The sequence below is a fragment of the Furipterus horrens genome, unplaced genomic scaffold (assembly GCF_987537825.1).
Source record: "Furipterus horrens unplaced genomic scaffold, mFurHor1.1.pri manual_scaffold_6, whole genome shotgun sequence".
Lineage (NCBI taxonomy): Eukaryota > Metazoa > Chordata > Mammalia > Chiroptera > Furipteridae > Furipterus > Furipterus horrens.
Window position 1 is genome coordinate 94650779 of NW_028327176.1, and position 25901 is coordinate 94676679.

A 25901-nucleotide genomic window follows, 5' to 3' on the forward strand; every position below is an offset into this window, starting at 1 on the left:
GAGCAACATCATGCTGGGGACCCACTCCTCTCCGGCGGTGTGGTAATGTAGGGTCTACATGAAAGGGTTTAAATTAAGGACATCATGAAGTCGTTATTTCGCATCTCTAACCCTCTTCTAAATACCAATCACTTCCCATCCCCATTTTAGTAGAAGGGTTCTTCTTTTCTTCTTTTTCCATAACAGATTTAGGTCTACAGATTGAGCGTTAGTAGATGGGAAGCGGTATCTTATTGTGCTGGTAAATTACATTTCCTTAATGACTAATCACATTAAGCATTTTTATGAGCTTATTGGCCACTTATATCGTCGGCAGCCGTCCGTCTCGAGAGACGATGGTGTAGCTTCTTAAGAGTCTATCTGCACCGCTGAGAATGGTTGTGCAGTCCGACTCGGGAGTGACACGGTATCTGTCTCCTCCCGTGTTGAATCGACATCTTGCGATGACGCTGGAGTGTCCTCTCCAGTGAAGCTGAAGCTACAGAGCCTGGGCAGGGTGATATGGAGGGTCTGCTGTTGCCCATGCAGCAGACCCCCCCCTCTCTTCGCAGCTGAAGGGTCCAAGGGAAAGACGGAGTCAATATAGCTTGGCTTCAGGTGCGCCGCAGGAGTTGCCGGTGTTGACTACAACGTCAAACCGCCTTAGGGACTCCGGCTCCGGATTTTCTGTCGGGGTTTACTCCCTTAGCCTTTCCCCTGAAGAGGTATGCCGCAAGGCAGCGGAGGTTTTTTGGAGTCAGAGTTTTCCTTCTCTGATTGGCCACATATATAACTTCTTGGAAAAATGTCTAAATCCTTTGTCCATTTTTTATTGGTTTACTTGCCTTTTTATTGTTGAAAGGTTTTTTATATATCCTGGGTACTAGACCCTTATCAGATTTGATTTACAAATATTTTCTCTCATTCTATGAGTTTCTTTCACTTTCATGATGGTATCATTTTGCAGCACAAAAGTGTTTAGTTGTGTGTTTTTATTAAGATTATATTTATTTATTTTTAGAGAGAGGGCTAGGGAGGGAGAAAGAGAGGGAGAGAAACATCAATGTGTGGTTGCTTTTCCCATGCCCCCAACTGGGGACCTGGCCTGCAACCCAGGCATGTGCCCTGACTGGGAATCAAACTGGTGACCCTCTGGTTTGCAGACCAGTGCTCAATCCACTGAGCCACAGCAACCAGGGCCAAGGTGTTTAGTTTTGATGAAGTCCAATTTGTCTCTTTTTTTCTTTTATTGGTTACTTGTGCTTTAAGTGTCATATCTTAGAAGCCATTGCCTAAAATGAGGTCACAAAGATTTACTCCTCATTTTTCTTCTATGAGTTTTATAGTTTTATCTCTTAAATTTAGCTTTTTGACTCATTTTGAGTTAATTTTTGAATGTAGTGTGAGGGAAGTTTCCAAATTTAACCTTTGCCTGTGGATACCCACTTGTCTCAGCACCATTTGTTAAACAGACTATTTTTCCCCCATTTAAATGACTCAACACTTCTTGAGGTGTGGTTTTATTAGATGTATGGGTTATTGTTGTTTGTTTGTTTGTTTTTCAGAACTCTTAATTTTATTCCATTGGTCTACATGTATATCCTTATGTCAGTACATGAGTCTTGGCTATTGTAGTTTTGTAGTAAGTTCTAAAATCAGAAAGTGTGAGTCCTCCAACTTTATTATTATTTTTCAAGATTTATTTATTTATTTATTTGTTTGTTTGTTTATTTATTGCTGTTCTCTGGGTCCCTTGCATTTCCAAATGAATTTTAAGATCAGCTTGTCTAATTTTGATAGAGATTGTGTTGATTCTGTAAATCAGTTTGAGAAAAATAACTATCTTAACAATATTAAGTCTTCTGATCCATGAAAATGGCTTATCTTTTTTATATATTTAGGTCTTCTTTTATTTTTTTCAATGATGTTTAAAATTTTCAATGTACAAGTCTTGCACTTCCTTTGTTAAATTTATGCCTAAATATTTTATTCTTCATAGTACTATTATAAATGAATTTTTTTTCTTAATTTTTATTTTTGGATTATTCATTGCTAGTATAGAAATAAACCAACTTTTGCATATTGATTTTGTACCCTGAAACTTTTTTGAACTCATTTATTAGCTCTAAGTGTTTTGTGGATTCCTTAAGATTGTCTATATGATCATGTCATCTGTAAATAGAGATGATTTTGTGTCCATTTCCAATTTTGATGCCTTTTATTTATTATATTTTCCTTGCTTGATTGCACTTGCTAGAACCTCTACTACAAGGTTAAATAAAACTGGCAAGAGTGGACATTCTTGTCTTGCTCTCAACCTTGGGGGGAAAGCTTTCAGTTTTTCACGGTTAGGTATGATGTTAGCTGTGAATTTTTTGTAGATGCCCTTTATTAGGCTGAGGAAATTTCCTGCTATTTCTAGCTTGTTGAATGTTTTTTTCATGATAGGGTGTTGGATTCTGACAAATACTTCTGCTCTCATCTATTGAAATGATCATGTAGTTTGGTTATTTTTAAAAAATAATACAAAATGTATCATATTGATTTACATATGTGGAACCAACCTTGCACTCCTGGGATAAATCCTACTTTGTCGTAGGGTATAATCCTTTTATTTGTTTCTGGCTTTTATTTGCTAGCATTTTTTGAGGATTTTAGGGTTGGTCTGTAGTTTTCTTATGATCTCTTTGTCTAGTTTGTGCATCAAGGTAAAACTGCTTCTCAGAATAAATTGGGAAGTATTTCTTCCTCTTCCATTTTTTAGAAGCATTTGTAAAGGATTGGTTTAAAATATTTTTTTTAGTATTTGGTAGAATTCACCAGGAAGGCCATGTGGGCCTGAGCTTCTATTTATAGAAACTTTTGTGATTACTAATAAACCTCTTAACTTGTTACAGGCCTATTCAAATTTTATATTTCTTGAGTCAGTTTCAGTAGTTTGTGTCTTTCTAGGAATTTGTCAATTTCATCTAGGTTATCTAATTTGTTGGTATCTAATTGTTCATAGTATTTCTTATATATCCTTTTTATGTCATAAGATCAATAGTTCTTTCTCCATTTTCTTTCCTAATTTAATAGTTTGAGTCTTTTTTTCTTGGCCAATCTAGCTAAGGTTTGTCAATTTTGTAGATCTTTTCAAAGAACCAAATCTTGGTTTTGTTGTGTTTTGTTTTGTTTTGTTTCTATTGCTTTCTATTTCATTCATTTTCTATCTCTGTTTCATTAATTTTTGCTCTAATTTTTATTATTTTCTTTCTTCTGTTTGCTTTGGGTTTAGTTTTTTCTTCTGTCTCTAGTTTCTTCAAGGGGAAGTTTAGGTTATTGATTTGAGATCTTTCTTCTTTCTTAATATAGATGTTTACAGCTATGAATTTTCCACTAGGCTCTAAATTTGCTGCATCCCTTGTGTGTTGATATATCACGTTTTTGTATCCATCTCAAGGTATTTCTAATTTCTCTGTATTTCTTCTTTGACCCATTTTTATTTAGTAGTATATTGTTTAATTTCCACATATTTGTGAGTTTTCAAAATTTACTTCTGTTATTAATAATTTCATCTATTATGGTCAGAAAGCATAATTTGTATTATTTCAATTGTTTTTATAATTATTGAGATTTGGTTATCCTGGAAAATGTTGCATGGACATGCTTTTGCGTAGAGTCCTCTCCAGATGTCTGTTAGGTCCAGTTGATTTATAATGTTGTTCATGTACTAGTTCCTTCTTGATATTCTGTCTACTTGTTCTATCAGTTATTGAAAATGGGATATTGAAGTCTACAACTATTACTGTTTAAGTGTCTGTTCTCCCCTCTGTCTGTCAGTTTTTGCTTTATGTATTTTGAAACTTTGTTTTGATGGATTGACTCTTTCATCTTTAGAAACTGTTCCTTTTTTTGGTTGCTGGTAACAATTTTTGTCTTAAAATATATTTTGTCTGATATTTGTGTAGCCACTCCAACTCTCTTTAGCTAATTTGCATTATACATTTTTCCATCCTTTTACTTTCAACCTACTTGTGTTTTGAATCTGAAGTTTATCTCCTGTAGGCAGCACATAGTTGGATTGTGTGTTTTTTAATCCATTCTTCCAATCTCTGCCTTTTAATCTATTTACAGTCAATGTAATTACTGATAAGATAGGAGTTATATCTGCCATCTTATTTTCTATTTATCTAATGTTTTTCCCTCTAAAAATAATGTTTTTATTTTATTTTTAATTTCCTTGTCACTTTTTTTACTATATAATTTTGAGTTATTTTTTTAGTGGTTGCTGTGGAGATTACAATTAGTATCTAATTAAAACAGTCTAGTACCAACTTAATTTCAGTAATATACAAAAACTTTTCTCCTGTATAGGTCATTTGCTCCCTCCATTTCATACTGTTACTGTCATAAAAGTCACATCTTAATAAATGGTGTTTCCATCGATGGTGCTTTATGAAGTTGTGTTTTAAAATCAGATATGAGGGGAAAACACATTTTTCTTGAGTAAACACTCCTTGAATTGATGCAAGCCATTGTTTAATTTCCAGAATTCTGAAAAAGTTGAGTCTATTTTTACCAGTTTTCTTGTTGCTTTTATGGAAGAGAGAATTCTCACAGTTCTTTAACTACCATTTTTGTTTAAATCACTCTTAATGTACTTCTAATTTGCATTTCCCTTATATGAAGTTAACATCTTTACTATGTTTATATTTCCTTTTGTGTGAGCTATATGTATATATCCTATCACCATACTCTATTAAGTATTTGCTTTTCAACTGATTTGTAGGGGTTAGGGAAATGAGCCCCCTGCCTTTGTATGAGTTGCAGAAATTTTCTTCATTTTGTCTTTTGTCTTTTGTTTATGACAATTTTTGTCATAGGAAAAAAGTATCAGTCTGTTCTTCATTTATTTTAATGTATATATGAACTGTGTTACTGTTTCTGAGATTTGTATAATACTTTAAAGAGCTTTTTCCTCTTTAAGATTATTTTAACGATTTCCCAGTGATCTTTCAAGTATTTTTAATATTGACTTTATCAAAATATAATTTGCATACAAGAACATGCAACGTCTATTTTTATTAAGCGTTTTCACAAGTGTATACACCCATTTAACCACCACCATGATCATGATAGAGAACATTTCAATCACCCCCCAAAATTATTTTAGGCCCCTTTATAGTTATTTTCACTTTACCACCATCACCAGCACAAAAATACTCTTATTTTTTTCATTGTCTTTATATCTGTGATTATATCCCCCTTGTTATTTTTATTTCATCCTTCTTCTTGAGATAGCTAATATTTTGTCTCTTTTTATTTTAATTTCATGTAAAAGTATTAGCTCTTTTATTTATATACTATTTGTATCATTTTTCTCTTTTAAAATTAACTAGCTATTTGAATAAGAAATTTAATCCTTGTTGTTAAGGGTGTAAATTTTCGTCTGGGAACTTCTTCAGCTGAATTCCAAAGGTCCTGTTATGAAGCCATCATTTCACCATGCCACCTACATTTTCTTTGCTTTGTTTTCATGTGTTTCTTACAAAATTTAGGTTAGTATTTTCATTTTAAAAGTTATGTATAACTATGACTTTGGTTGGTATTCACTGACTTCCTACCATGAGCAACGATGGAATTAATGTCTTTCTCTTCCCTCCTTTCCTCTTCTCCCCAAGCTGATTGATTATGTTCCTTAGTGTTCTCCTTTGTACTGCTAAATATACTTTTACTTCTGTCAGGTTCTGACAAATACAAAATACATTTAGACTAGGGTAAGTTTTTCTCATGGAGGTTCTCTTTAGACTTTTTTCTGCTCTTCCCCCTCATCCTTCCCCCACCCTCCACCCCCTCACCTCCCTACCAGGCAGGTTTTCAGTCAGCTTAGCCAGGGAAAGTGAGGACTTAGTTGATTGGTGGTCAGCTCTTGCCTCCACAAAGGAAAGAAGTAAATTTAGGTTCTGTCACAGACTGAGGCTCTATCAGGGAAGCTCAGAACATCCTGCCATAGCTCCCTAAAAATAGCTTCTCTAGGCTTATACAGCTGGAGTCCAGGGCACAGCCCCTGCCCTGTCCCTTCTCCTGAGGTGCCTAGACCAAGCTTAGGGCCCTTCCCAGTGGGGAAAACCTCCTTATGTCCACCTCTCCATGACTGTAAGACAACTGGATTCCTGGGCACCTCAGTCGCTCATCTCAATATGGGCAAGTATTTTCAAATTGAATTGTTTCAGAAGAAATCCTGGCAGAAATCTTAAAGTCCCTCCCACCCCCAGCCTGGACTAACCTTTATTTAAACTTAACCCTGGCCACACCCTTATTATCCATTTCCCCTCCCCAAGCCCCATGCCCTTTCTCCACTGGGCTCTTCCCAAGCTCCAGAGTTCAGGCCAAAGTGAATAGTGATACCAGATGGCCACCCAGCTGAGAGAGGCAGCTCTAGTAAAACCGATGTCTGCAAAGGTCTTTTATCTCCTGGTGTTTGAAAATCCTTTGTCCTGCCAAGGGATAATATTGATGCATATTTCTGTTTCTGTCCTTAATTCCTGTTTTTGTTTTTGTTTTTTTCAGCCCCCTATCCTGAGTCTCCTTGTTTTTGTTTTTGTTTTAATTCATTAATTAATTTATTAATTTATTTATTTTTAGAGAGAGGGCAAGGGAGGGAGAAAGAGAGAGAGAGAAACACTGATGCAAGAGACAAAAACTGATCGGTTGCCCCTTGTACGTGACCTGACTGGGGACCGAACCCACAACCCAGGTATGTGCCCTGAGCTGGAATTGAACCAGTGACCTCTCACTTTGTGGAATGATGACCAGCCAGCTGAGCCACACAGGTCAGGGCTATCCTGAGTCTCCTTTAAACCATGATCCCCTCCTGCCATGATCTGTTGTCACAACAGAAGATGTCACTTGTTTACAAGGTGTACATCAGAAACAGAAAAGATTTCTAGACTCAAAGAAATGAATCTATACTTTCAGATATCATAATAAAAGCAAAAAATACTTTTGAAGAAGGCTTCTTGGTGCCCTTTGAATCAAAATACATCACAGTGCCCAGACCAGGGAATGAAACATCTTCCTCACTAGCAGGGCAGGAAGAGATCATGCAGCCCAAGTTCTAAACTGGAGTTTTTTCAGTTCACAAGCCCTATAAATAGTCAAACTTGGGCCCTTCCCTTTCCTCTCAACATCAAGAGCTCATATATCATCATTAGGAGTTTATTTAGCCCAGTGGTAGAATGGCAGAGGAACCAAAGAGGGAGCCTCCTCCAACACACCTCAATCATACCTCATCAGCATTTTCCAGGTCAGGAAAGTCAAAATATTAGATTATATCCTAATATCCCTAGATGCTGTGCCACACTAAGGACGTAGGGCGTGGACTGGCTGGGTGGACGCACAGAAAGAAGCCCAGGATGGTCTCCGTGAGCACACAGTGTGGTGAGCAGCTCAGCTGGGTGGAGTCTGGCTCTTGGCAGAATCCTGGGCGGGCTCCCAGGAGGCACCTCCACCCTTGTGCCCCCCAGGGAAGATGACTGTGGCATATGTCACGGGCTCAGAGCAGGTCAGGATCTTAGGAGTCAGAGGGGGTGAGGAGGATGGGGCTGGGTGTGGGGGTTTCCCTGATGGGGGCTCAAGGGGTAGGCTGGTATAGGTGGTATCGTCAAAGGAAGGCGGTGAGTCGAGCCTCGCGTACGGTACGTTCGACGGCACATCTACAGCCAGTCCAGCATCAGCAATGTGGACCACTGAGGTGGGCACCTGTAACAAAAGCAGGTGAATCAGGCAAAGAGAGAACTCCTTCCTCAGCCCCAGTTCCTTCTGGGGCAAATCCCAGGACCACACTGGATCTGTCTCTCAAATCCTGAATATCTCAGTGGGCAAGAGGGCTTCCTGAAGATTTTTAAGCCCCAAGTCTTTCCCCAAATCTGGGGAGGCAGGATACCAAAGTGGGAAGGTGGGACCAACAGTGCCAAGTTTACAGCATTTAGGAAGATGGTTTGGACCCCGACTGGGTCCCAGTCCTGTCTCCACCCCATCAGCCTGGGAACCCCTCAGTGAGCATGGCAGGTGGAGGGTCTGGGGAAATTGGCTGGGAGCCTGCAGAGGCCTCTTACCATGCCTGGAACTCTGCTGCTCTGGGATTGGCCACAGACACCACGCCTCTTCCCTGGCAAGAAGGAGGACGGCAGCACAGTCTGCTTCCCGTCCTGGTTCAAAGCCCATCCCCTCATCCCCTCATCCCCTCACCCCCTCTTCTTTTGGAGTTCAGACTCACCTTCCCTGCTCCCAGCACTGAACCTTCCCCTGCGACTCCACAGCCCCACCCAGCCTGCCCTGACTCCCCGACCACTTACTGCTTCCACAGCTCTTGTCCAAACCTGCCTGGATGCTGACCCTAGCTCCAGAAGCCCCCTTCTCACCTCTCCAGTCCCCTGTCTGCAAATCCCACTCTCCTACCCCTTCCACTTCCTGTCTTCCCCAGGTCTGCTCCCACCCAATCTCCTTCCTCCCCTCCACCCCTCAGCCATGGGAATTCTAGGGTCTGGGGGTCCTTGCTAATGCCCAGACAAACCCCTCTGTAGGGAGCAGACCTTATTTCTGGCCTTGTCTGCAAGAGTGGCTGACATGCTCAGTGAGGCCATGCTGGGGTGGGAGAAGGGACCACTACCTACCTTTCTTTCTGGCCACCACAGCAAACAGCACCACCGCCACCATCAGCAAGCCCACCAGGAGCGCAGAGCCCCAGATCAGGGGGATGCTGAGGGACACAAAGGGACAGATGAGCTTGACTCTCAACCTAGCTGGGAGCTGCTGGCCAGGAATCCTAGAGCAGTGACACAGGGCGCAGTCCTTGGAGAGCCATGGTCGGGAGAAGGAGATTTCAGGAACGGAACATGGAGGGTAGGCTCAGGTGGGGCAGAATAAAGACACATTATCAGGGTATCCTGACTGAAGACCCCACGGGATGAAGGACCTGTTGCTGAGCTGAGATAGAGAGGTCTGTCTGTCTGTCGGCCTAGCTGCCCAATCAGAAGTTCCCCAGGAAAGGAAGGAATGATAAATTTCTGTCTGATTTAGTCTGGGGCTCTAAACAAGCCCTCTCTTCACCCCCACCCTTGTCCCAGCCACCAAGACACCGTTCTTGTCAGTACCTCTTCTCCTCCTGCCTGGGTTCCAGAGGGCTGGCACTGACCCCAGGGTCTGAGGAATGGTCGTCAGCCAGACTGACAGCCTCCTCTTCCTCGTTCAGGCCAGGAGCTGAGCCAGAAGGAGATAATGAATGAGCACATACCCACGACGGGCAGGGTTCCAGGGCCTGTTGAGGTCTGAGCAACGGGAGAGTGGAGCTGAGGAAGGAGAGGTCTGCGGTAAGAAACACAAGGAAGAGGGCTTGACGTATTCTTTAGGGCCCTCTCGTACTGGGGGCCAGGGAATGGCATTCTTGAAGCTTTACCTGACTCTGAATATGTCCACTTTCCCCTCTACCACCATCTCCCACCTGTTTCCTCCTTTATTTCTCTAAAGGGCCTCAGCACAGCATTCTAGGCCTCTTCGCAACCTGCCACCATGTGGCCCCCGGCAGGCTGGCTGAGCCCCACCCCAAGCTCTGCCTCGGTATCTAAGGAACTGCAGGGTCAGCCGCAAAGTGATATGTGCCAACGGACCCTCACTGAGGGACTTGCCCTGATCCTGAGAAACAATTTAGTGACAAAGCTTCTGTCATCCCTACAACATGCTCAACTTCCTGCTGAGGGACTTAGAGTCAGCTTCTCTGGTCCTGAAGATCTGTCTTGGGAAGCTGGCCAGTCCTTCTAGACCCTCTGGGATGGGAGCCTTGCCCTGTTCTTAAGAGAGTCACGATTCCTACTCCCCACCCCATGCCAAAGCAGGAAACAGAGGTGCTGTGGCCCCAGTCTTGCTGCTATGTCCTGTTCTCCTGGTACCTTTTAAGCCACCATGGATGAACTTCCCTGAAGCTAAAAGCTTGCCTGAGCTGTCCCCCACATGCTCCCTGGACACCATGCTGCACCCGCCGGCCTGAACATCCGCCCCCTGCAGCCGTCGGGGCCCCGTGCCCTCCTCTGCAGGTCCTGTCTCCCTGCGCCTCTTCCGGGGCATCTTGTCTCATCACAACCGGGGGAGTTACAGCCTTGAGTTCCCAGGCCTTAGAGTGTCAAGGAAGGAGGAGGACAAAGGTGACTAGGATGAACAGGAGTGTATTTATAATATAAAATAGTAACCATGGACTCCAGATAAGAGGGATTCTCATGACAACTTAGTCCATCCTCTTAATTAACAGACAGGGGAACGTGCCTTTCGTAATTTGTTTTTGGGGATGGGGCCCACATTACTTGAGAAAAAACCTGAAAATGAAGAGATGTCAGCATTCCTAAGAGAAAGTTACTAGCAGTCTCCGCTTCAGCAGCTAGCTGACCATTTTCCTTTTGAAACATTTCTTTAAGTAACATCCTATTTTTCTGGGGAAAAAATTAATACTTTCAAGTTTTATTTAAATTAATGCTTAGACATTAGGTAGTTGTAGGCTGTGTGAATGAAATCTATATATTTTTAAGTGCTTTCTATACTGAAAGTAGGGTTGAGAATATTAGCTCAAATAATAATGACACTTTCCCCATTTTTAAAACTGAATGAGTAAAAATAATTCAGGCATTGCACGTCCCTGCCTGTGTAAGTGAGAAGGCACATAGCCAATGCTCAGAGAAGACTTACAAAATTAAATAAGGTATGAATTCAGTACTCTTCAGGCCATAAAACCCATTATTACAAGAATAAAACAGTCATTCAAGTTGATATGCCCAAATTAAAACTTTGTTTAAAACATTTCCAAAGGAAACAAAAATAGCATCAAGTATGTTGGAAACATTGGGTGAGGAGGCCAAGGCCATGGGTGGGGAATAGGCTCTGCCTTCCTAGGGAGGACCAGCCTGTGCAAAGGGGAGGAAAGGGCTGCATTTGGCTGTTTTATCTAAGACTTTTCGCCCAGTTTGATTTCCATTCCTTGCAGAGCTGTCGAAAGGATGTCTCCTCCCAATCCTCTCCCCCAGAGCCGCCACCCCTGGACCCAGGGGCAGTAGGTGGGATGGGGGTGGGGGGCAGGTCAGAGGAGCAGTGGCCAGCCTAGGATAACTCACCTGCAGGGAGGATTTTCAGAGTCACTCTGCGCACTGTCTGGGGCCCAGTGGCTCCCTCCACCATGCAGCCATACTCCCCGGCATCCTCCTCCCTCAGGGAAACCATCTCCACCTGGAGCAGGCCGCTGCCCATGTCGCTGAGAAACGTGCGACTGTGTCCTGGGGCTCTGCGATCCACTGCTGAAGATACCAAGGGCTGGCACCCCTCCGGCAAGAACCTGCACCACACCTTCCGAGCCTTGACGTCCTGGACTTGATAGAGACAGTGCACCTGAATGGAGCTCCCCACCGTTGCCTGCAGCTCCTCAGCCGAGCCCTGGCCTAGGGAAGGAAAGGATGTGAGAATGTTAGATAGGACTTCGGGGGACCTCCTAGCCCACCCACTGGCATAGGGACACAGGGACCTAGAGTTCCACCTCTGGGCCCTACACATGTTATTGTTGCCACAGTAATATCAATTATTTCTAGCCATGAAACAGAGTATGTGGGGCCCAGAGTACTGCTCTTTCTCAACTTTACCTGCTAATCCCAGGAGCAGCAGCAGGAGCAGGTTGGGACCCATCGCTACACAGGGAGATGGCAGCTGAGGGGCTTGCCTGGACACTGACACAGCATTCCCCTGGGGGCAGGAAACATCTGCCTCAGACAGTCACATGGGGCTCACAGTGACCATGGGGTGGGAGGCAGACACTGGTGGGGCCCTCCATGGGTGGGGACAAGGAGTGCTTCTGAATGCTGGTTGGCTCATTGCTCAGAAACTGACCCTGAGGGCAGGGGTCAGCAAGGCAGGGCTGGGTCCCAGCTAAGGAATAAGGTGGGATGATCAAGGCAACTGGAGAATATTAAAGAAAGAGGAAAGATCTTCAGGGTCTTCCAAATATGACCTCTGAGGATACAGAGCTGTGAAGTAGTAAGATAGTGTCCTTCGCAAGGTCCAAGGCCATTCTGATTCTAAACTCTGTATGTGTGTCCACACCTAAGCTCTCAGGGCACTGTCCTTCTCCCGTGGTCCAGCGTCACTATAGGAAGTCCCACCTCAGTGGTAGACCTGGCCTGTCTCTGTTATTTCACTGTGTGCTCGCTAGACCCTCCCACTGTGGACCCACATTCTTCAGTTCTGGAAATTGCATTATTTCTTTATAAATACTCTTCCATTTTCTTTCTCCCCCCTGTTTGTCTGGAACTCCTTAATTAGTCGGATATGGAAACTTATATAGTCATCTCATTTGCATATCCTTTCTCTCTTATTTTTTATATTTTTTGGCTATTTTATTATGATTTCTAGAAGATGTCTTTTTCTTCCATCCCTTCTATTATTGTCTTAAAAAATATTTTTAGTGCTCTTAGTTTATAAGATGTTTTATCTTCCAAGCATTTTTTATTTATAGCATATTTTTGTTTCAGGAACACACTATCCTCTCTGTTAAGGAGACAATTCTTTATGAAGATTTTCACATTTCTGCCTGGTCTCGGCCTTCTGAGCAAAGGGCACTGGGCAAGCTTTGTTCCAGGGAGACTGAGTAACAAACGTACCTGAGAAGCTAGAGACAGGGCATCGGCTCCAGTGAGATTTGCCTAGTTCTTCCTTCCCTCTCTGGAGAAGGTGGGCTGGTTTTGTTTTGTTTTATTTTCATTTTATTTTTCACTTACAATTTATATTCCATATCATTTTGTAGCCAGGTGGATACTTGTTTTGTTTTCCAATAGGAGAGGACCCTGAAGCTCTGAGGAGTTAAGGAGATTGCTTAAAGTTTCTTAGTAGGAGGCAAAGCTGAAGTATGAAGCCAAAGTATCTGACCCCCTTCAGTCCACTGTGCCCCACAGAGAGTCCAAGGCAGGGGTCCCAATGGCCTGGAAAGGTTCTCCAGGAGAAGACACGCCCGCCTGGGGAGCCTCCCTGCCATCTCATCAACACTGTGCAGAGCAAGGGGTGACAGGGTGGTGGGACCCGGCTCAATCTGGGCTCCACTCAGTCTTGATGATGGTCCTGCCTGGGTACATAAGGAGGAAGTTTCCGGTGCCCCTGAGTCAGAAGGCCAGGAAAACACACAGATCAGACAAGTGAGGCAGCCTCATTGGGGAGTGGACGGACGCGGCACGGCTGGGCAGGGCTCTGAGGCTGGAACACAGAGCTTAAATCAGGGATTCGAAACCCCAGGGCCCACAGCCAGGTTAGGGGCAAAGCAACCCCTGGCCCAGGGCATAGGAGCTCCTTTCCTGCTCTTCCCAGCTGAAGCGGATTTAACGGTGGGCGCACCAGGCGCGCCAGGCATGCGTCCTGGGCCTCCACTTCTGAAGGGCCCCACAAAACCCAAACTTTACACTTTTTTCTAATGACACCAAGTTTGGTTTCTTATGTGCAATTTTAATTACGTACAAGTTGTAAACTTGTGGGGCCCTTCAGAAGTCGGGGCCCAGGGCGCGCCCCCGCTGCGCTCACCGTTAAATCCGCCTCTGCCAGTGGCCGAACCCGGGGAGGTCTTGGTCCAATTCCCCCTTTCCTCTCGGCCTGGGTGGGGTGTGTGTCGTGAAGACTGAGATGAGATTCACTTCCACACCTCCTCCAAGTGTTTCTCAAGTGCTGCCTCTCACTGCCCTTTAGAATTGCATCATCCCCATCCCTTCTGCCTGACCCCCATATGCCTGATTTATACTCTGTCTCCTCTCTCCTCCCATCAGAACACGTCTCCGCGTGGGCGCACATCTTTGCCCGTTGTGTCCCCTCTGTGTCTCCAGTGCCTAGAATAGTCTTGGCACAGAAAAGATGTTACATAAATAAATGAATAAATGAGTAGGACTGAGCTAGAGGGAAGGGCACCTTGAAAGCCAAGTGAATTTGGATTTCCAGGCTCTACTGGGGACTTGGGGTAAATCCCTTCCCTTGTGAGCCTCAAGTTTCCCTTCTGTCCAATGAGGGGCTTCGATCAGTAGTTGCCAGTTCTGGTGTGCTGCCCTCTGTAACTCAGGGGTTTGTCTTTCCTCTGGAAGGGAAGTAACATGATGAAAGCAAAGCTCCAGGAAGAGGAATGGATGAGTCAGCTGGGAATTGGATGGAGTGGAGTGTGGGGGTGGGAAGGGAGGAGGGAGGTCAGCAGTAATCTTAGGGAACTTATGGACAGGAGGCAAGCGGAGGAGAGGAAAGGAGAGGAAGACTGGGTGCTAGTGGAATTCCAAAGGAGAAAGAGGACTTGGCAATTAGATCCAGGAAAGGGAGAGAGAGGAATGAAAAAAACTGGCTAGTTTGGAGCCTGTGAGAATGGAGGGGCCTGCTATCCTAAGATCCTAGGTTCCAATGAGTCGACCTTTTTTGCTCATCAAAATTTATTCTCCTGGTACTGAAGCAAAAGAGAAGAGCTTCATGATGCCCAAACACAATCCAGTTAAACATGAAGTCTCAGATTTATTTGTGAAAATGTTTGATGTCCAATGTCTAGAAGTGCGTAGATGATCTTTCCACCTCCGAGGCACACATGCCCCTCGGGTGTGTGTGTGTGCGCACGCACACACACACACACACACACACCTGGGGTCAGGAAAAGCAGAGCACAGGCAAAGTGGCGCTTCACCAAAGCAGAGCCAGGAGTCTTGGTGGCTGATGGGCAAGTGTGCAGACCTCTCAGGGCCTCTCGTCCCACGCGGGGTCCTCTCCTCTCAGGTGTCGCTCAGTCCTGCAACATACTGAGTACTCACACTTCCCCTCTTGGCCCCACCTCGCCCCCTCAGCTCAGCGCACCCACAGCCATACTGTGCTCTCCAAGCTCACCTGGTAGAGTCTGGAGCTGGTAACCTGGGTCATGGCCACAGTCAGGCCCACTGGCTGGGGGTGTCCCCCACGTCTTTCCATGCCAGGCCACAGCCCAGAGGGCACTGGCTGCTAGAAGCTTGATGAGAAAGATGCAGGCCAGGAGGAAAAGGAAGGAAGTGGGCGGGAAGGAGAGCTTCTCTTCTGAGAGACTCCTTGGAGAAACAAGGAGAGCATATGGAAGGCCTCAGAGAAGGATAAGACATCAGGATCTTCCTGCCGCTTAGGGTACCCCCCGCTCACCCAGCACCATTCCTGGTATAGAGCTGTTGGGCATTGGGAAGCCTGTATTCAGGAGACCTAAGTTCTGGGCATGGGTCTGCCTGCTGAGTGTATTTAAACACATCACCTTTCCTCACCAGTTTCTGCCTTACGTGACGGAATGATAGGGTGTGCGTGCGTGTGTATTTGTGTGCATGGGGGAGCACATGTGTGCTCCATGGTTATCTTAACAATGTTTAATGCCAATACACAGACATGAACCAATCAGAACTGGTTCTGGTCCCCTCAAAGGAACAGATCTGGGGATCCCAGTTTTGTACTAAAGTACTAAAACGCTCCTTGTTGCTGAATTGTGGGGGTGTCTGAGGGCTGCCAAGGGAGGTGCAGAAGGCTGACCATTCAGGAATCTTGGAGCTACAAACTGTTCATGGAAGAATTTCAGCTTTTAGCAACCTGCATGGTCACACCAACACACACTGGCTTGCTGGAAGGGTGTTTAGACAAGATCATATCCAGGCCCTTTCCCGCTCTAACTACCTTGGAATTTGTAGTCTGGGACCCGCAAACTCAACACTCTCAACCCCATGCCCAGGATCTGCAGGGTATAAGTCTGCCAGGGACCTTAGGAAAGACCGGTCACTGTACCTGGAGATGCTGTGCTCCATCTGAGGGTCCTCAGGGATCCAGAGCTCACTGGGGTCCTGGCGATCAAGAGGGTCTGTGGAAGACACGGTCGGTGAGCTTCAACGCCCTCCCCCTGAGGCAGCCTGGCAAGGCAGGGAGGACCTCTCTGAGTGGGCTGAGGCTGTGGGCCTTGGTCCTGTGTGGAACAAGTTGTTAACCTCTCCAAGTCTCAGTTTCCTCGCCTGTAAAGTGGGGCGATTAGAAACATCTTGTCAATAATAGTGCTGCAAATTCAGTGGGAACAGCCTTTGTACAAGTGTCTAATTCCTCCCAGAAGCTCAGTGACTGCGATTCCCATCCTCTCATCTCACAGGGTCACTGGGAAGATCAGATGCAGTAAGGGGTGTGCTCATCAGTCCTGCGTGAGCTGCCAGGCTGTCTACACCAGCTATGGATTTTTTTTTTTTTTTCTGCCTCAGACCCTCATAGCTGAAAATTTGTGTCTCCTCACCCCTTGCTCCTCTTTGCACTTAGAAAGGTGGCAGAAGTGGGGCTTGGGGTCTAGGGCAGGCAGTCCCCCCTGAGCACCCCACCTTAGACAAACACTACCTTGAAACCACATTTCCATAAGGGGTCATGTTGTGGGGAAGAGCTGGGAAGGAAGAGGGTCAGAAAAGGAATGGTAATCTTATATTTCTTCTCCTTTAGGACACAGTCTCATTCTGGAGACATAGGCACAGGCTCTCCTGGAGGGCACCCCCTGTGCAAAGCTCAGGGTGGGGGACCCCTCCCCCATATCACCCAATCAAGCCCAGAATGAAGATGCCAAGCAGTTCAGCAGAGGGAGGCTGGGGCATAGGCTGTCACTTACCCCCAAGCACATTTAACTCTGTCATCCCATGTGTGCCTCACAAGACCTCACGTGTGTGGCGTCAGTAGGACTGATACATTTCAGGATGAGGAGCTGGAGTCCCAGAGAAGTGAAGCACGTTGTCAGGGACACAAACAGTGTTTCTTTCTAGGGCTGTTTTTCTGTACCTGACTGGTGCTTAATGTATGTTGGTAAGTCCCTTGCAAGGTTGGCTGAGAAAATAAAGGAATCTTCCTACTGCTCAAATAGCCCCTACAGTGTTCACATCCCAACCGATGCCAAAGGGATAAAACTGTTTGGGAAGCAGGACCGGTGCCCTCTGCAAATCAGAGACGGGTCCCCTTCCTGCAAGGGGTGCAGCCCTGCCCCAGGGAGCACAGCCTGGACAGAGGCAGCAGGGCTGGACAGTGGCCCCCTGTGCAGTAAGCAACCTGCATAACCAGCCACAGTGGCCCTCAGGGGGCGATGGGGGGGCAGGATCTGCAGTGTGGGTTTCCCCAGGGTCCCCGAAACCCCAGAGGGTGGTCCTGTGCACAGACACCAAAGATGTGAGCCCCAGCCCGAGGGAAGGCCAGGGTGCTGCCTGCTGCCCACTCACCAGCCAGCACCTCCACGAGGACTTTTCTGAGGGTGTCAGTCTCCCTGCCGCGGAGGCTCTGACACTGGTAGAGGCCAGCGTCGTGGGCTTGAAGATTCTTCAGTGTAATGGTGAGGGTGCCACCCAGGGCATCGTCTGTGATGGTTGTGCTCCCATTCCGCCTCTTCACAAAGGACAGCAGCCACGAGCTGTGGGTGCTGACCACTCGCTGGCACTGGTCCCCTTCACCCAGCTGGCGGCACCAGGCTTTGCGTTGTCCCCAGTACTTCAAGGAGTTATAGGGGCAGGAGACCCTCAGGGACTGGCCTGCCAGGCCCTGGAACACCGTGGTGTTTTGGGCTTGGGACAACCCTGAGAAGGAGACATTCATTCACTCATTCATTTACCAAATATTTATTGAACACCTATTACGTGCAGTGAACAAAAGAGGTAGAAATCCTGCCCTTAAGGAACTCGGGTTCTTCTAGAAGTTAGGAGGTGGCACAGTCCATGCATGTGATTATGGAAAATTGGGAACGATGAAACATGGGTCCTGGGTCTGGCTCATTCACCATTGGACTTACTGAACATCATTGAAGAAGTAACTGACCCTCTCTGGGCCTGTTTCCAAAACCACTTGGTCTTGAAGTTCCCTCCAGTTTTATTCCACGCATCTTCTTCCTATCACATGGAAACGAGACCTCTCCTAACCCAACTCCATCTCAAGAGAGAAGGGCTAGTGACCCTCTCAGGCCCGGGGCTGGGCACCCCCTGCTTGCCTGGCTGTGTTTGTTCCTCTGCCACTGCCCACACTGGCACCAGCTTTGCATTCTGCTCTTCCTGACCTTTAGCTTCCAGCTTCCCTATTTCTGTGGCTTTGTTCCCCTTTCAGGATGGACTCGTCTCAGAGCTATTTTGGGGGAAACATGAGGCTGCTATTTTGGGGGTCCTCCTTGGGGTGGGGGAGATGGGCTTAGAGCACCAGTCTGCTTCCAGGGCAGAGGCTGCAGGGGAATCATCCAGAGCCCTTTGCCTCAACTTCCTCTTTCTTGATCCTCCTCCATTCACCCCATGTTCAACCGTATGGTGTCAAACTTGAAAAACAGGATTGCGGAGCTGGTGGCCTGCCTTTTGGAACCAGAACGACCTAGTGAGCAGCGGGATCTCCCACGCCATCCCCACCATCTCTCTGCCTCCAGGCGGCCACTCCCACCTTTCTCCAGTCCACCCAGCTAAGAAGCTGCAGGAGCATGGCTCTGTTGGGATGGTCTCTCATCCAGGTTTGCACATTGCTCTGCGGGAGCAAGAGGTACTCCCCATCCAGGGCTGAGGACAAGAGGACTTTCTGAGCATGGGAGGGGGTACCTAAAACACAGATTCTCAGTCGGGTTCCTTCCTCCCTCCTGTCCTGCCACTCCTCTGGGTCTAGTCTTGTGCTTAAGTGGTTCATAAGTTTTGAGGCTCTTACCAGTGCCCCCCCAAGTTTCCCTCAGCTACTAGCTAGTGCTTGAAATGCCACCATCAGAACTCCTTCCCTTTCCACATGACCAGAATCCGCCAGCTCTTTCTACCTGCACAGGCACGAAGAGTCTGAAGGCAGGTCCTGATCCCGGGGAGGGAGGGGAAGAGAAAAGGAGGGATACGGGGCGGGGGTTGGGGGGAGAGAGGCACAGCACATCCCAGGACCTCAACCTCCTTCGGCTCAGTGCTTCCCCACCCAACCACCCACCTGCCATATACTCAAGAAAGAGGAAGGAAAAAAGCCACCAGCTGTGGAGCAAGGGGATCCTACCTGTGACAGAGAGCAGAATGAGCAGCCGGAGAGGCTCCATGTCACCCTTCCCTTGCGGAGGGCAAACGCAGGGTGCCTTGTGCAAGATCTCTTCTTTCCCTTGAATTGCAGAAAGGAAAGGGTCAGGCACATCAGGCGTCAGGCGCTGCCCACGGGAACTGGCTCCTGGGGATTGAGCAATAGTCGGGACTGGGGTCTGGCTTTATGATTCAGGGGGAAGGAGGGGCTGCAGGGTGGGGGAGGAGAGGAGAGGTGGAGCTGGCCACTACAGCATCATAGCGGGAGGCTGAGGATCTTAGACCTCAGAGAGGCCAGCCTTTCATCTATGCACCCCCACAGGGTGACCCCACATGGCTGGGGCTGGTCAGGGTCTGAGGCTGCAGAGCCTAGCCCAGGGATCACCGTCCTTACAGCCATGCTCAGACCCTCCTCCAGTGGCTCTGCCTGCCATTCTCTGGTTGCAGCCTTGCATGGGGATGGAGAACAGTTCCTTCGTTTGGGAGAAGCCAGAACCCTCACCCTCTGGACTGACACCCCTGTACTGTGGCAGTGGTAAAAAAAAAAAAACAAAAAAACAAAAAAAACAGCTCTAGAGCCAGGCTTTGTGGCTTCAAGTCCATTCTGACTCACCCACTGTGTGTGCAGCCACACATCCATAGCCTCTCTGTGTCTCGGTTCCTATCCCTGTCATATGGGAATAATAATAGTGTATAAGGTTACTCAGGTGATTAACATGGATTTCTACAGGCAAAGTGCTTCAGAACAGGATCTGACACACAGCAAACACTCAACAAAATTAACTAGTACCGTATCCTGTTTAGCAAGGGAAAGAAATAATGGGCTGTCTGCAAGAGGGAGAACTTTCTCTGCCACCCAGAATCTCCTGCCACGTTTAGCCTCCTTTGCCCAGCTGAGTGCCTCCTGTGAGAACATGCTCACACAACCATTAAATGGTGCACACACACACACACCTTCAACTCCCCACCATCCTATGGGACAAGACAGGACGTGACATTTCCTTTCCTTTCCTTTCCTTTCCTTTCCTTTCCTTTCCTTTCCTTTCCTTAGCCTCTGTTTCCTCCCTCCCTCCCTTCCTTCCTTCCTTCCTTCCTTCTTTCTTAGAGGGAAAGGGAGGGAGAAAGAGAGGGAGAGAAACATCAATAGGTTACCTCTTGCATAAGCCCCAACCAAGGACTGAACCCATGGCTTAGGCATGTACCTTGACTGTGAATTGAACCAGTGACATTTCACTTTGTGGGATGATGCTCAATCAACTGAGCCACACTGGTCAGGGCAAATGTGACATTTCTGGGAGATCTGAGAAGTAAGAGGTGCTTTTCTCACAGGTGCGGGTCTTATGAAGGGTGATCCAGCACAGAGGTGTGGAATGGCCACATGAGTCAGGATGAGGTAGGGGAGGCAAAGCAGTTCCCAGGGGCAGGAAGGTGAGTTGTGCTGGCAGAAGTAACGGGACAGGCTGCAGGAGACCACTGCGGCCTGCAGATCACCAGAGTCTACTTTGGCTTCCTCCAAGCCCTCTGATTTGTTCCCTCATTCATTTATTTACCCACATTTACTATGCATATACCATGTGGACATGGAATGTGCATGGAGATGAGTAGTTAAGAATGAATGTAAGATAGTCCTTCACTTAGAGTGCCAACTGCCCAGCCTTGACCTAGCACCTAGGGAATGAGACTCTGAGGCCACCTGAAGATCACTGTGTAAGAACCTTCTGTGGTCTTTAAAGCTGAGATTATTGGCATATAATTTAACAGATAAAAATTCACTCCATTAGGGTGTCCAGTTCTATGAATTTTGACAAAGTCATACATCTTAGTATCAACCACCATAATCAAAATATAGAACATTTCTATTAGCCAAAAAACATTCCTTCATACCCCCTTTAGCCAATTCCTTCCTCTCCAATCCAGGCCCTGGCAGCTACTGATCTGATTTTTGTTCCTAGAGCATCCTGCCCTTTCTAGAATGTCACATGTGTGAAATGATACGGCATGTAGCCTTTGAGTCTGGCTTTTTTCACTTATAATAATACATTTGACATGCACAAAGTTGTACTTCTCAGTAATTCATTTATTTTTATTGTTGAATAGTATATCATTGTGTGGCTGAATTATGGGTGATTTATCCATTCACCAGCTGATAAACATTTGAGTTATTTTCAGTTTGGGACAATTATGAATAAAGCCACCATATACATTTATGTACATACAGTTGGTGTGGACATATATTTTCATTTCTCTCAGATTAAATCTTACCAGTGGGAGTGCTATATCACGTGGCAAGTGTATGTTTAACTTTATAGAAGCTGATGCACTGTTTTGTGCCATTTTTGCAGCCTTGTCAAGACTTGATATTGTCAGGTTTCTTTTTAAGTCATTTTAATAGGTTTATGGTGATATCACATTATGGTTTTAATTTGTATTGTCCTAATGCCTAATGATGCTGAACATCCTTCATTGTTTATTTGCCATTTGTTTATCTCTTTTGGCAAAGTTCAAATCTTTTGTCCATTTTAATGGTTTATTATTATCATTATTATTTAGCTGTGAGAATTCTTTATATGTTCTGGTTACAAGTCCTTTATTAGATATGTGATTTGAAAGTATTTTTCCAGTTTCTAGTTTGTTTGATCACTTCCTCAACAGTGTCTTCCAAAGGGGAGAAGATTTAATGCTGATAAAGTCTAATTTATTGATTTTTTTATTTATAATTTGTTCTTTTTGTGTTCTATTAAGAAAAGTTTGCCTACTTGAAAGTCACAAAGATTTTCTCCTATGTTTTATGTTAGAAGTTTTATAGTTTTAGGTTTTACATTTTGGTCTATGAACTATTTGACGTTAATTTTAAATGTGGTGCAAATATGATTTGTGGTTCTTTGTGTTTTTTACTTTTGTCTATGGATGTCCAATTTACCAACATCTTAGTTGAGAAAACTATTCTTTCTCCCTTGAATTGCCTTAGTATCTTTGCCACAAATCAGTTGACATGTAGGTTTATTTCTTCCTCTCTCTCTTTTTATTTTTTTTTTAAGACATTCAATTGGGTCATGCATGTTCTGACTGCAATTGGGAAATTACAGATAGGTGGTTTTCCACATGTGGCTTTCCCTATGCAATTTTTTTAAAGTATATTTTATTAATTATGTTGTTACAATTATCCCAATTTCTTTTCTCTTTGCTTCCCTCTGCCCAGTCCCCCTCTTCCCTCCAGCGATCGCACCTTCCTTAGTTCATGTCCATAGGTTGTGCATATAAGTTCTTTGGCTTCACCCTTTCCTATATTATTCTTAACTTCCCCTTGTCTATTTTGTACCAACCAATTATGCTTCTTAATCCCTGAACCATTTCCCCATTTCTTCCCTTTCCCCCTCCCAGCTGATAACCCTCCAAATGATCCCCATACCTATGATTCTGTTCCTATTCTGGTTTGCTTAGTCAGATTTTGTTATTTTTTAGATTCAGTTGTTGATAGTTGTGAGTTTGTTGTCATTTTAGTGTTCATAAATTTAATATTCTTTTTCTTAAATAAGTCCCTTTAACATTTCATATAATAATGGCTTGGTGATGATGAGCTCCTTTAGCTTTACCTTGTCTGGGAAGCACTTTATCTGCCCTTCCATTCTAAATGATAGCTTTGCTGGATAGAGTAATCTAGGTTGTAGGTCCTTGCTTTTAATCACTTTGAATTCTTCTTGCCAGCCCCTTCTTGCCTGCAAAGTTTCTTTTGAGAAATCAGCTGATAGTCTTATAGGAACCCCTTTGTAGGTAACTCTGCTTTTCTCTTGCTGCTTTTAAGATTCTCTCTTTATCTTTCACTTTTGGCATTTTAATGATGATGTGTCTTGGCGTGCTACTCTTTGGGTCTAGCTTGTTTGAGACTCTCTGTGCTTTCTGGACTTGTATGTCTATTTCCTTCACCACATTTGGGAAGTTTTTCTTCATTATTTTTTCACATAAGCTTTCAATGTCTTGCTCTTTCTCTTCTCCTTCTGGCATCCCTATGAATTGGATGTTGGCACATTAAAAGTTGTTCCAGAGGTTCCTAAGCCTCACTTCATTTTTTTTTCAATTTTTGTTTCCTCATTCTGTACTGGCTGACTGTTTTTTTTTTTTTTTTTTTTTCTTCCTTGTGTTCCAAATCATTGATTTGAACACCAGTTTCCTTCCCTCACCATTGGTTTTGTGTGAAATTACCTTTGTTTAATTTAGCATAGTCTTCACTTCTTCCTTTATGTGTTTGCAATACTTAAACATATCCGTCAAGTCTGTAAGCATCTTTAACAGCAGTGTTTTGAACTGTACATCTATTAGGTTCGCTATCTCCTCATCACTTAATTCTATCACTAAAACCTTGATCCATTCCTTCTTTGGGGCCATACTTCTCTGCCTCTTCATCATGACGGGCTCCAATGTTTGCCTCTGTGTCTTAAGGAGAACTGTTGAACCTGTTACATTGTAAGGGGCAGAGCCTTAGGTATTTGTCAGTACAGGGTGACCCATTTCACCACATTGTGGTGCTGTATATTGGGGAGGGGTCTGAGAGGGAAAAATGCCACTTGCTCAGCACTCACCTTTTTTCCAGGTACTTCTCCCACTTACCCTGTGGGACTGGCACTCCTCTAGCTCTTTCCCTGGCCATCATTCCCAGAGTGGGTGGGTCTACAAATGTTCTAGGACTGTGGGGGCCCTTTAAACAAGTGGACTCTGCTGAGAGACTGGCAGTTTCTTCCTCTGTTCCATCCCCCACTTGTTTTCACAGTCAGAGGCAATGAGGCTTTATTTTCTTCAGCACTGGAACTGTGAGCTCTGTGGTATGGTCTGGCACTTGGAGTGCTCCCCAGGTTTCCCTCCCTACTTTTTAAAACTTGTGACTGAGCTTTCCACTGGCCTGCCACTGTGGCTGCCACACTGCTTTCTCTCTGCCCCAGCTCTACCCCTCGTACCTGTCTGGATGAGTATTTCTTCTTTATATCTTTGTCTGTTTGACTTCCATGCAGCTCGATTTTCTGGAACTTCTGGTTGTCTCTAGTTTTGAGATACAGTAGTTGTATTCCTTCCTAGTTGTGGAGGGAGACATAGCATGTCTATCTAGGCCTCCACCTTGTCCAAAAGTCCTAGGTCTATTTCTTGATTGTCCATTCTGTTCCACTAATATATGTGTCTATATTTTAAACAATATCACACCATCTTGACTACTTACTGTAGTTTTATGACAAGTCTTTAAATCAGGCAGTGTGGGCAATTCAACTACATTATTCTTTTTAAAAATGGTTTTGACTGTCCTAGTTACTTTGTTTTGCCATGTAAGTTTTAGAACCAGCTTGTCATTTTCTCCTCCCACCCACCACCACCAAAAAGAGAGCCTACTGGGCTTTTGCTTAGGATTACACTGGATCTATAGCTCAGTTGTGTGGGGTTGTGGGGTGTGGAACTAGACATCTTAACACTACTGAGTCTTCCAAACCATGGACACAAGTTAGCTCTTCATTTATTTAATTATTCTATGGGTTCTCTCACCAATGTCCTATAGTTTTTAGCATACAAATTTTGCACATATTTTGTTGCATTTCTACCTAAGTATTTCATGATTTTGCTGCATTTTAAATGTTTCTAGCTGTCTACATCTTAAATAGAAGCAGAACTCAAAAGTCCCATGGATCTTTATCTTACTTTCTGGGCCATTAATGCCCCATTCTGACCCCATCTCACTTCTTTCCTACCTGAAGAAAGGATCCTTTTTCTTCCTTTAAATCTTATATTAAAGGGCAGCCACCAAGAAGTTTTTACTGATTCCTCATAGCACATGTATATCAAATGTTCTCATCTTTTAGCTTGTGCTAATGTAGCTTAATTCCCTGGTCCTCATATTTGAGCACAAGAACATTTATGCTCCACCCACTCCTAAGCATAGGGTCCTTCCTTTCTCTTTGCTAAATCTGGGTTCCAAGACATTTGCCACCTCAGATTTGGGCAGAGAGGTCTTTTCCTCTCTTTCATTATATCTGAACATCATCACTCACCAGTGCATGCATTTAAACACCATGAATGTGCTAGTCACTGTGATAAGCAACTCAGGTCTCTTGGAGACCCAGTATTCCTAGATATGATGGTGACCATTGATGAGGAAGCCACAGAACCAGGAGCATGACTGGATACATGAAATACTCCTGATGTCTAACTGGCTGAAACTTCACAGCTGCCTTTTCAGAATGCCTGCAGGTTGTCTAGTAAACTCCCTATAGCAGTTATTTGGAATTGCACCCTCTTCAAATACATACTTCTACAGACTTTTCCCTTCCCTAAGAATAAGTCAAGTTCATTATATGTGAGCATCCTCACCTTCTTTCAGATCCCCCATTATTCTCTCATCCCCAGTCTAACATGAGTGGCTAGAGAAGTACCAGAGTCTTGTCAGGACCATGGCCAGCACTCAGGCCTGCACTAGCCTATGGGAAGGGTGCAGTTGGAACAGCAGACATAGAAACCACTCAAACTATCAGGGCACCCCTCAGCCTACCCCAGGAAAACCCCTTCCAGCCCTGCCTGAGAAGTGGGCAGTCACACCTCTTCTGAAAACCCCTCACATGTCTCCATGTCCCCCTTCAATTGCTGCCCTTTCATTATCATGTTTTGTTTTGTTTCTTACTTTTTATGGTTGCTTTGTTATTCACACTCAACTGCTCCCTTGAGTCTGATCCCTAGAAGTCATCAGTGGCCTCCTTCCAGCCCTCCTCTCCTTGGCTTTTCTGCTGCCTTTGGCATCCCTGACCACCATGCTGGTTGTGCTCCACTCCTGCCCCAACCCTGACCCATGCTCTGCCTGCTCAGTTCTGCTCTGTCCCTAAGAGAATGACTCCTCTGGTCTCCATGACT

At 45.2% G+C, this 25901-nt stretch overlaps 2 protein-coding genes across 2 annotated transcripts; both read right to left on the reverse strand.

Moving 5' to 3' along the window:
• Window positions 1-7163: 7163 nt before the first annotated feature.
• Window positions 7164-11724, reverse strand: TREML1 (triggering receptor expressed on myeloid cells like 1). Its single transcript, XM_090280435.1, has 6 exons — window positions 11637-11724; window positions 11118-11438; window positions 9117-9222; window positions 8637-8722; window positions 8079-8131; window positions 7164-7722 (listed from the first exon to the last, which is right to left on the reverse strand). Exons 1-6 carry the CDS (start codon window positions 11677-11679, stop codon window positions 7411-7413), a joined length of 921 nt encoding a protein of 306 aa, XP_090136561.1. The 5' UTR covers window positions 11680-11724; the 3' UTR covers window positions 7164-7410.
• A 2773-nt stretch (window positions 11725-14497) lies between these two features.
• On the reverse strand, window positions 14498-19163 carry TREM2 (triggering receptor expressed on myeloid cells 2). Its single transcript, XM_090280436.1, has 5 exons — window positions 19006-19163; window positions 17235-17585; window positions 15787-15859; window positions 14881-15074; window positions 14498-14785 (listed from the first exon to the last, which is right to left on the reverse strand). The coding sequence occupies exons 1-5, from the start codon at window positions 19043-19045 to the stop codon at window positions 14769-14771; spliced, it is 675 nt and encodes a 224-aa protein (XP_090136562.1). The 5' UTR covers window positions 19046-19163; the 3' UTR covers window positions 14498-14768.
• Window positions 19164-25901: the final 6738 nt, after the last annotated feature.